This window comes from Elaeis guineensis, chromosome 12, assembly GCF_000442705.2.
Source record: "Elaeis guineensis isolate ETL-2024a chromosome 12, EG11, whole genome shotgun sequence".
Taxonomy (NCBI): domain Eukaryota; kingdom Viridiplantae; phylum Streptophyta; class Magnoliopsida; order Arecales; family Arecaceae; genus Elaeis; species Elaeis guineensis.
In genome coordinates, this window is record NC_026004.2 from 15,478,373 (window position 1) to 15,490,541 (window position 12,169).

General features: G+C 37.8%; 1 protein-coding gene across 2 annotated transcripts; it reads left to right on the plus strand.

Moving 5' to 3' along the window:
• The first annotated feature begins 572 nt into the window (after nt 1-572).
• LOC105055030 (probable ADP-ribosylation factor GTPase-activating protein AGD8) lies at nt 573-11,166 on the plus strand. Of its 2 annotated transcripts, XM_010936723.4 has the most exons (7): nt 573-742; nt 874-992; nt 6,784-7,222; nt 7,973-8,230; nt 9,752-9,877; nt 10,192-10,293; nt 10,666-11,166. In XM_010936723.4, the coding sequence occupies exons 1-7, from the start codon at nt 674-676 to the stop codon at nt 10,771-10,773; spliced, it is 1,221 nt and encodes a 406-aa protein (XP_010935025.1). In that variant the 5' UTR covers nt 573-673; the 3' UTR covers nt 10,774-11,166. The 2 variants fall into 2 exon arrangements, with proteins under 2 accessions (XP_010935025.1, XP_010935027.1); XM_010936725.4 differs by lacking the exon at nt 874-992 and having other exon boundaries at nt 606-742.
• Nucleotides 11,167-12,169: the final 1,003 nt, after the last annotated feature.

The following is a 12,169-nucleotide window of genomic DNA, read 5'->3' on the forward strand; positions in this document are numbered from 1 at the left end:
AAATATCATAAATATAATATATAATATCATATATAATATTGATATAATATATCATCATATATTGGTATATCAATTTTTTTGTTAAATTGAGAGATAATTTTATTATGAAATTTTAGTTTAAAATCACTATTTTAGGATGATCTTGAATTTTCGACCTCAAAGGTAGATATTTAAGTTGCATGATGATTTGAAGAATGAAGGTGGTTTGAAATAACTATCACATGATACATAAACATATATATATATATATATATATATATATATATATATATATATATATATATATATATAGACACACACGCTATGGTGCAATCAAACATCCTTATCTTATCACTTTTACCAACATACACTGACACACACACACACGCTATGGTGCAATCAAACATCCTTCTCTTATCGCTTTTACCAACGTCTTTTTTGATCTTGAGATAATTAAGGCCAGATGCGTAAAAATGGAACACACGTGTGCGCCATACATCCCCCAACACTTAGCAGGGGCAGACACTCGTGGCATCTGTCCCTATTATCACGTGTCCATTACACGCCCTCAATTTTGTAAGGATGGCTCGGTCGGTGTTCAACCGTGACCCTCTCTCTCGCTCCCTGATCTCAAATTGTGGGAAGTCTCCCGGCACGAAAACCACCTTCTCCCTTCTCTCTCTCGGCCTCGGCCATGGCTTCCGAAACCCTAATAGACAAGAAGGCGGTATTCCGGAAGCTCAGATCCAAGCCCGAGAACAAGGTATTCCTCTTTTCTCCTCCTCCTTCTTCTTCTCGTTCGGACCTTCTCTTTATTTCATCTCCGGGAACTGGAGATCTCGCCGGATCTTGAGATCCGATGCGTTTTGATGGTGGAGGCTTCCTCCGTCTCAGATGTGCTTCGATTGCAACGCGAAGAACCCGACGTGGGCGTCGGTCACGTTCGGCATCTTCCTCTGCATGGACTGCTCCGCCGTCCACCGCAGCCTCGGCGTTCACATCAGCTTCGTGAGGTGCCCCCGCCGATCCTGCCTCTCCTCTTTTGTCTTCTTTAATTGGTGAAAAACGACCAATATGGGGATTCTCTTAGGATTGTTTTTAGATGTTTGTTGGTCCGATTTTCATGTATACATTCTTAGGTTTTTGTGGTTGTAAAGTTAGAGTTCTTGTAATCATTTCCATGCTATCATCATGTTTTGCATGTAATTACTGTCCGCAATCCGCTGATAAATTTGACAGAAAATTGAAGCCTCTGTACATAAAGCTACTTTTTGATTGGCATGAGATGTGGCAATTTGCTTGTGGTACAAAGTAGGACAAAAGTATGCTGCTAATATGTTGTGAACGAACATATGATGGTATGGGAAGATATTTACGATGAAAAAAAAAAAATGAAGGTGTTAATAGGACTTAAATAATAATAGCGGTTACATATTTTGATAGAAAAGAAAGTGACAATTGCTAGGAATGCAGATATTTAATGTGCCAGGGTATTTGAATAACTCTTTCCAGTTTTTAAATACTTGACTATTGCAGTTTAAAAACTTGATTTTTTTTCTTTTTGTTGGAGTGCCATGGTGCTGTTGTCAATGTCAAACAGGAACCAATCAGTGACAAGAAAATGACTTTATAGTGCGTTACCATGTTTCCTTTGGCTCTTTATTTCCATGATCTTCCTGTTTCCAATACTCCATATCACAGGCTTATGGTATAAGACCTTGTTTAGTTGGGAATATAATGTCTTGGAATACCTGTTCCTTTTCCAAGCTATAATAGTTATTCTTGAAACTATTCTGAGTTCTATTTGATTGAGATGGATTAAGTGTATATTGAAAAGTGAGGTGCAATAAATTTCCTTTATCTCTCAGGAATAACTGATTCCACCACATAATGGAATAATTTATCTCAATTTTCATGAACCAACGATAATGTGTATTCTTGAAACTAGTTTAAGTTCTGTTCATTTGCGTTAAGATGGATTAAGTCTAAATTGAAAAAGGAGGTACAATAAATTCCCTTCATCTCTCAGGAATAACTGGTTTGACCATACTAGGGTGTAGAGCCCTTTTGACCATAGCAGTCAATCTTGGAATAAATAGGGACTTGCAAATGATGTTTTCTTGGATATGAGCTATCCACCTTTATTCCTTAACAGAATGCAGCTTGGAGGGTAGCACAGTGTTTAGGGGCCATATAGATTATAAGAAACCATTTCTACGAGGAGCCTTAGCTATGCTTTTTGATGTTAGGCTTGACTTGAAAACTTATGCCGTATTTAAATGGTTATTTCTTTTCCACAATGTGGATTTCTAATTTTTTTGATTTCTAAACTGTTAATCCTTTGTTTACCGAAATATGTATTGTTGAGTATATATTGTCAAACTTATACATATTTAAGTCAAATGTAGAGAGAGTGCTATATGATAAATATTGACTAGTTTGAAATTATAAAGATTCAATTTGAAGATGAAGGTTACCAAATCAAGGTCTAAATTTTTGGGTGTGGTCTACTATATTCAAACTGTCTACAAATTGAGAAACATTAATTTTGAAGGCCCCTTGTTAATGCATATAGAGCCATGCCAAATAGAAAATTCAAATAGCTTTTGATTTGATCTAATTAGTTAAGAGGATCCAAAGTAGTTGAATATCAATTTCTATGTGTTTTTAAGATGTTTATATTAAAATAAGTGGTATGGATTTTTAATTTATATAACCTATGCTCCATTATATGGAATTAGTTCGGTTTGCATCTTTTATTTTGGAACTACTTGATGCATAGTGAAGGAATGTCCAAAAGATATGCTTTTAGGCTTTTAGTAGTGAAAATCTAGAGGATACTTGTAAGCATGGTTTTTAGAACTGTCCCAAATCGGACGGTTTGGGGTGTGCTGAACCGAGACAGTTTCGGCTTAGAAAGTGGCACACACCAGCACCGAAGGAGAAAGAGAGGGAAAGAGAGGAAGAGAGAGAGAGGAGGGGAGGGAAACACTGGATGCTTCGTCGGAGGGTGGCACTGGCCCGCCGAGGCCGTCGGAGGGCCGTGGAGGTGTCTGCACTCGGTGTCGTCTGATAGGGGCTTTAACCCCGAGGAGGAGAGAGAGAGGGGAGGGATGCTACTGGATGGCGGGGACGGCAGTGGAGAGGGATCTCCGACGCCGCTAGGTGGCCGCCATGGCCATCGGATGGTGAAAAACTCAGATGGAGCTGCAGCCCTTGTTGTCGTATTTTTTAAAAACGATGATGAATAGTGAAGCCGGTGGTAGGTTTGTCGGCTTCACTATTTTAAATTTTTTTAAAAGAAATCGAGAAACAATGAATCCGACAATGGATTTGTCGGCTTCACTATTTATGTATTTTTTAAAAAAATCAAAAATAGTGAAACTGACAAATCCATTGTCGGCTTTACTGTTATCGAGCTTTTTTAAAAAAGTCTATGAAACAGGGACAATCACTCTTCTTTGACAGTCGCGGAGCCGCAGGTGGCGTTTACGCCATCCGACGGCTATGGCAGCCAGTCGAAGGTCCTTGGCGGCCTCTAGTCAGACTCCCCGATCCTTTTCTTTCCCTCCCCCCTCTCTCTCTTCTCTCTTCTCCTACGGATGACGTGCTGCTGCAGTAGCCACCACGGCCCTTCGAGGGCCGCGCAGCCCTCCGATGCCCACCAGCAGCATCTCCACCACCTCAACTTGCATCTCTCTCCTCCTCTCTCTTTCTCTTTCTCTCTTTTCCTCTCTTTCATTCTTTTCCTCCTCTCAGGTTCGTCCCTTCCTCCATCGGTTTGCACTGATCCAGTCGGGTACGGGGCCATACCGATTCGTGCCGCCGGTCGATCGGAATAGTGTCTGATACCGATTTTGAAAATCTTGCTTGTAAGGTTTAAGATCTTTATTTTGAAATACTCATTTTCAAATATAAAATGCATGCATAGAGATACCATGTGTTAGTATATACTTATGGTATATTGTTGGTTATTCAAATATGTACTCAAGCTTTTAGATTGTCATGCATTCTTGTTGGTCGACATACTACAGTTACCATAAAGAAAGGCCTTTGGTAATGAGGATGCAAAGAATATGTTTGATGTGCTCATTTTATCAACTAATGTCCAAACTTTGCAAAATTATATGATATCTCGTGCCTACTTTTAAAGTTGAAGGGGGCAAAATGATGTTTACCAAATCTTATTGAGAGAGGGGATATGGAAGACATAAGGAATTGAAAATAAGAGGTAGAAGTGCCGGGTTTTAGAAACACTAGGGGTGTAATCGAGCCAAGCCAAATTGAGTAGCTAGAGGCTCGGACTCGACTTGATTCAAAATATTTGGGCTTGAATCTCGTCTCAATCAAAAAAAAAACACTCAAGATCGATTCGATTCATCTCAAATATTAACCGAGCCATACTCAAGCTCAAGTTCGAGCCATGGTCATAATTAAAAAATATAATTAAATAAAATATAATGTTAGATTATATTTTAAACTATTAAATTAATAATATATATTATATATAAAATATTATACGCACACACTTGACTAGGCTCGCAAGCTTTTGAGTTTAGTATTACTCAAACTCGACTCGAAGAAAACTATTCGAGCTACTCGAGCTTAGCTCAACCTCATGATAGTTGAGTTGAGTCAAGCTTAGATTCAAGTCGAGCTCGAGTAGCTCACAAGCTACTGGCTTATTTGCACCCCTAGGAATCACTTCTCAACATCAAATCATTTGAAAGCATATGTTGTGCATTCGGAAACTTTATTAGCATATTTAGGAATGAAATGAATTTTGAGACTTTACAAGTGTTCTACAGACATAGGTCACCTTTAGAGTTGCCAATTGGTAGGTTTCTTGGGGCTTTAGGTCTCTTGGGTTAATATTTTTGGCATAACAAACAATAACCTTATAAGTGCATTTTGGGCAGAAATAAGCCAAAACTTTATCAATATATTTCTAAATATAAAGAGAGTTTTCAAATGGAAGAAGTGGTAGTGCTTTTATATTGTTGTTAGGATTTACATTCATTCAGGAATGTTTTGGGCTTTGGAAGAATGAGCATTAGACTTAGATGTATGATGAGAGTTCTATTATAGAGGTGGATTGTCATTCCATACACCAAATGTTGGCTTATCATGCTTGTATGTCTCTTTTGTTATTATGCTCTACTCAACCTTTGGTAAGATTTTCCTTTTCTCCCACTAGCCAATCACAATCCTAAATATCAACATACATATACCCAGCCGGACCTCTATAGCGTGTTTCTATACATTCAGATGTCAAGCTTTCTATCAAAATCAAATAATTAATACTCTTTGTCCTTTCACGATTACTGGTTCATCCTTATTAGCTTCTTTAAGGATGAAATTCACATAGCAATAAACAACCCTGAAACATCCCAAGTTTGTTAAAATGCTGTTTGAACAATATTTCTAGCTCTATCAATCTGTTTGTTGTCTGATGGTGACACATAATGCATCCAATTAGGTCCTTAGGCATTTATTATTAAGAAGCACGTAGTAAGCAATCAAGGATAGCCGAGTCATCTCAAGCTTCCTCGTTCAGAGCATACCATACCAAACCGAATTGTGGTGGAATTGGGAAGGTGTGGCCTTTTGAAACAGGGAATAGTGAACTGGTCCACAGTGGGTTGAATTGACTAGTTCTGCCCAAAATGCCTGGTCCTCTTAGGCCAAAACAACCCCTCTTTGAAAACCCTATCCCATTCCTTGTCCTAGTCCCAACTTATCAATTCAACTACCCCACTCATCATTTTCTCTCACTTCTCTCTCTATCCAATGTTGATGGCACTGTCCCCATTGGGCACTCTCCACTGCCTTGGTGTTGTCACCTTCAACTTTGCTGCCGACATCTGCCCATTCATTGCTGTTAGGGCTCGGATCTTGACACCGTTGATCTCCACCTACACCACCATGTCCACCACCATGCCTGGAACCATGTGCCTCCTTCCCTCTCTTCCTCCTATCTTCCCTGCTCTCTAACCCCTCTCATTGGAGTAGTACCGAGGCTAGAGCAGCATGGTCTTCCATACACTATGTTAGTATGGCATAGTACTGCATCGTATTGACCCAATGCCTGACCAGCATGGTCATGATATTGGTACAACTAAGATTGTACAGTATCTCTAATTGCCTACCGTTTCAGAAAATAAGGTATTCTCAGCTTGGTAGAAGTTTGCTATAGCTCATGGTGGTTTTTGGGTTTTCCTTTTCATAAAAGGTGCACATGTCACCCTGTGATTTTCTGTACAAACTGTTTGTATTTAGTTATACTAAGTCGAATCAGGTAAATTCCAGACCAACTGTTTCAGATTCTAATATCTTTTGCTATTTCTTCTATCGTATTCAAGGTATTCTTTTTCCCCAGAATAAAACATCGAAAGAAAGCTTTGTTTTTTTTTTTCCTGTTTCCGTGAAGATAATGTTGTCAGAGTCTTCTTAAAATCCATAATCTTTAAGCAGCAGTTGCAAGCACTGGGATTTTCAGATCATTTTTGTAAACTATACCACTGATCTTTCAAAAAAAAAAGGTTGCCTTTGTGACACAGTCAGCTGCAATAGGATTTTTGAGATTAAACCCTAGTTTCCATTTCCAGAAAAGAAAAGCTCCTCTAACCCCTGTGTTCTTGTATCCTGACACACATATGCACTTGTTCTAAATTTCTACTTTGTTTTTGTCAATGCTTGTATATATGTTTTCTGTTTTTGAACAAATTAGTAGCTTGAAGATTTGTGGAAGTCCTTGGATGATCTGCATGTTGCTATTCTAAGTTTTCTATTTAATGCCTTCAGATCTACTAATCTGGACTCGTGGAGCCCAGACCAGCTGAAGATGATGACTTTCGGGGGCAACAATCGTGCACACGCTTTCTTTAAGCAGCATGGATGGACAGATGATGGCAAAATTGAGGCAAAATACACATCAAGGGCTGCCGAGTTATACAGGCAGATACTTTCCAAAGAAGTTGCTAAAAGTTTTGCAGAAGATTCTAGCAATCCGTCATCACCTGTTGCATCTCAATCACCACATGCATTCAATGGCATTCACAATTTGAAGCCTATAGATACCGTTAAGGATAATTTATTGGAAAAGCAGGAAATTGTTGAGACAACACGTTCACCAAAAGCACCAATTCAATCGCTAGTTATTAGTTCTGTTAAAAAGCCCGTTGGTGCAAGGAAGATAGGAAGTAAGACGGCGGGCCTTGGTGCTCGGAAGCTTACCACAAAGGTGGATCTATTCTCTCGATTCAAATTTATAATGTTACAATTCAATAATGAATAAAAGAACATCTGCTGTCAATAGAAGTTGATACATCTGAGTTGTTTTTAAATGTCAAGAATGGTTATATTCTGAAGTCTCATTTTCATGGTTTGATTCTTGTTCAATGACTGGTTTTAGCAAGAGGATAGGGATGGCAATGGGTCGAGTATAGGTAGAGTTAGCCCATATCCGTATCCACCCTGCAATTAAAAATTTCATACCAATACCCACGCCGTACCCACCTCAGGTCGGGTCGGATAGATAAAAGAGGTTGGGTCGGGTTGGGTTGAGTATATGTAAACAATATAAAGTCATTATAATTTTGAAAGGGAGATATATATTAAGGTTATATTGAGTTGGGTTCGGGGTGGGGCAAACCATCACCTATATCCGATCCAAATCCACTTTAGATATTTTTTCTAGAATCCATACCCAACCCGGGTTCTAATTGAATTGTTTAAAACCTGCCCCATTGGGGCCGGATCAGGTATCCAATGAGTCGGCTAAAATTGTCATCCCTACAAAAGGATATTGAAAATGTGCTTGGAAGCTGGCAACCCACTTTATCATTTGCTTGGATCAGATACTCAGATCATTTGGTTGTGAGGCTTTCACAAGTCCACTTCAACATTCTCCCAAGAATAATAGTTTTAACTTGTCATTTTAGAAAGGATGAAGAAGTATCCTATTTACATTAAAACAGTTTCATAATTGCAGCCAAATGAAAGTCTCTATGATCAGAAGCCTGAAGAATCAACACCAGATGTAACTTCCTCAGCTAGTTCCACAACAACATTGGGCTCATCCTTTCCTTCTCGATTTGAATATGTGGAGAGAATGCCATCTGCTGAAAACATTTCGAAAGGCACTCTAGTGATTGACCATGTTGCCCCTCCAAAATCTTCAAGCTTCTTTGCAGAGTTTGGAATGGACAGTGGATTTCCTAAGAAACATGTTTCCACTACAAAAGTTCAGGTAAGAGCAAAACCTTTAGCCATCTTATTTATGGTTATCTTTTAGAAGAAATGCTCAATAAAATTGGCAAGTTAGGTGTGACATTTAGTGACAGTTCTGTTGTTCTGGTCCAATTAAATAGTATATTTGAAGTACCACAGATGAGGAACTGGTTTAATTAAACCTCTGTTAGAACAGTTGGAATGACCAGTTTATGTTCTACTTATGTTGCTTAAAACTTATTGTCTTCCATTTTGAAAGTCAGTTCTATTTCATCGTCAATATTCATATCAAGCGTGGTTTAGATCTGGCCTGTCTTTACTAATAAGATCTCTTTATGGGAAACTATTGTTATCGAAATAGTGTTTAGTCAATTATTAGTAATGAATGTGGCTGATTCAAAAGGAAAGGGTGTGTGGTGGTTGGTTATATTGATATCTAGAATTGCATTGGTAGTAAGAGAAGATGAAGTTAGATTCTTGATCCCTTGAAAATCGTAGGTGCGAATTTCCAGCCGGTTTTAACAATCAAATGCTTTAATTTTGGAGCAATGATTCATTAGAACATAACCAACTGAATTTGGCCATTTTGTGTTACATGTGGTGTATATGCATACGACAATATATAGTTTCCAATAACAAAAGAATTTTCCACATCAAAGGCATATTATTACAAGATTCTATGGCCATATCTGTTAATATATGGGTATAGCAGACAACATGTATCCAGATACATAATTCAGCAATTTATACAACAGTATTTCTATATGTTTCACCTGATCTGTAAATGTGACCTCAATTAGTCAATATTTACTGCAAGAATATTTTGTGTTTGGTCTGTCAAGGATCATAAACTTCTGAAAAACGTGACCCAAATTAGATGACTCGCTTCACTATGGAAGAACCATGCTGGTTTCAATTTCTGAATCAAGGATCTAAGTGCCTGTGGATGGGGTTATGCCAGGCAGTGATTGGCATGCACTTGCCATGCTGAATTGTGCTGTGCTATGCTGATACACCTGTGACCTACGCTATCTCGGTACTAAGTGGTGCTGACCTCATGGCTCATGCTGGTACTGGCTTGTCATGGATTGACACCTGAAACCTTTTTCTAAATGACTGAATGCAATACTTGAATTGTAGCATTACTTGAATAACGGTAACCATGAACCCTTGTCCCCACTACATGAACCAGCTTTGTGCAATATTACATAAACAACTAATACATCTTTTTGGTAAGTTGTGAAATACTTTAGTTAGCTTACCCATGTGAAGGATCTTTCTTGGCAAGACAGTCTCATATGAAGCTTTATATTTTTCTCTGTATGAGTAATTTGTTTTACTCATGGCTGGGATGTTTCTTGTGATCATGTCTTAGCAGAAGATATACAAATATGCATGGTTCATATTACATATATTTCTAAATCATTCATTTGTAGATTTACAGGCCACCTATGGGTTCATTTTGGATGCATGTGTTTTTTTAAGCCATACCATCTGGTCCTTGTATTTTATTTTTATTTTTTCTCTGTTTAATTCATAGGAAGAGGAAAGTAGTGAAGCGAGACAGAAGTTTTCGAATGCAAAATCCATCTCATCGGCCCAATTTTTTGGTGATCAGAACCAAGCAAGTGATAAGGAGGCTCAAATCTCCTTGCAAAGGTTTACTGTAAGTGCTCGTTGTGTCTGAATAATTTTTTTTAAAAAAAATCACTTTATATGCTGTTATTCAGATAATTATCTTCCTATTTCTGTGGTATGTGATGATTTTTCTGTTTTTGCTTTTATATATTTGTGAAACTCCACATGTTTGTGACATCATTATGTTCTCTTCTGGGTTAGGAAGGCATAATCACCCATAATTTTATGGCTAAGTTTCTTCACATTATAGTTCTGAAATATTGAAAATTTGAATTTTCTGATCAGTTGATAAAATTTAATTACCTTTACAGATTTCTGATTTTCTAAAGTTGCCTCTTGTAGGGTTCAACATCCATATCAAGTGCTGATCTTTTTGGTCGGCGTACTGATGACACTGATCTTGGCCTTAGTGCTACTGACCTTATTAACCGAATCTCTTTCCAGGTGATTGCTAAAAACTTGCTTTTTTGACATATCTGATTGTTTAGATCATCAAATATTCCCCTTCTTGAAGCCAAAGGAACATGTATACAAAGAGGGTCACAAATGATCATCATTAATTAAATTAACATAAGAAGTTTTATTGAAGCTTCTTTGGTTGTCATTTATAAGGATATCAGAGCCCAACATCTGAGAATAGAATATAGAGGATGAGACTACAATATTTTGAAAAATTCCAGCAGTGGACTCATGTTCCAAGTTGCTGGTGTTTTATGCCATGGAAGTCTAATTTGCAAATTAGAATCTTGTAGTAGTACCAAGATTGCTGCCGCTTTTTGCTGCAGGATTGATTCAGTGCTTGCCTTTTGTTTTCAGGCATCACAGGATATATCCTCCCTTAAGAACATTGCTGGGGAAACTGGAAAGAAGCTGACTTCTATAGCTTCCAGTCTTCTCAATGATATTCAAGACAGAATCCTTTAATATTCCGGGACAGCTACCTGTTTGGCATGGGATTGTTTTCAACATAAAGGCTGCTTGCGTACTGTTTAATCCCATTTTATAATACGCTTTCATAGAAATCAAGCTTCTCCGGTTGTTGCATGGAAATCAAACTTCTCCAGTTGCTGCGCATGGGCTATGTATTATAGAGGGAGATCTTTACATTCTGAGATTGTATATGTTGGCAACAAATATATCTAAAGCTAGCCTATCTTTTTTTTCCTTTTTGGTTTTCATTTGAACCCCGAGGAAGGTATCCTATGTCTGAGCTCTATCATGTAAGGATGTTCAGATGGTCTGCAGTTCGTGTTGTACTGCAGAAAAGTCCTGCTGTTAAATAAACATGGATGAATGAAAATTTCCATTTCAGTCCTAGCCATAAAGTTTTTATTTGAGCATCAGTGACAGATTTTATGAGTCTTATGGGTTTTGTAAAGTGAAGCTTGGTTTTGTTTCATGGAATTGTGCTTCTTTGAAAACTTCATAAAAGAAAGATTGGTTTCTTTGTGGTTCTCGGCTACTGATTTTTTGATCAAGTTACATAGGTCAGATTGCAATTATTCATTGTATACCACTGTGAAAGTAGTAGAACTCCATGTGCCTGAGTACATTCGTCCAACACATACACATGGACATATACGATGGTTCAAGTGCATCATAAGCTCATGTCTTGGACATTGGACATTCTTATGCCATTGGTCAGAGATCCACTTGTATCCAGGAATGCTTATATGATGAACCATGCATTGTTTGATGAAAAGAATGGTGGATTCTGTTCAGCTCAAAGGAATAGTTGTGGAGATGATATTAACAGAATGTGCAATTTTATTTACATTCTTGTTGGTTTGTAAATAATTATGGTCTTGTTTGTGAAATCTGACTGGATTCCATATCTGTAACCAATGATTTTGGCACAATATGTGATCAATCTATTTATGCAGAGGGACTTAAAATGGATTTAACTTTGTTCGTGAGATAGTTTCACTGCTAAGGAGGATGTGAAAATTAGTCCTGAATAAGCTTTTCATTTTTGAAGCAGATGCCAAAGGAAAAGAAACCTAAGCATTAAGTTGAGTAAAAGAAATTTTCCTCTACATGATGAGCTTAAGAGCGGAGGAAACAAGTTAAAAATAGATCGCCCCCTAGTTGATTTCTTCCTCTATTGGCTAACCGGTCAGCTAAATTCTCATGGAGAGAAGTTGTAAAACGGAACTAAACAAACATATGATAAATAGTTTACTGCAGTACTCAGCCCTAAATAAACATATGATAAATAGTCCCAATGGTAACAGCAGAGAAGGGAATAAAAAAGGTAAATTGCACTTGTTGAGATCCATTCAGATCACAAACAAGCCAAGAAGAGGGGGAAGACAAAGTA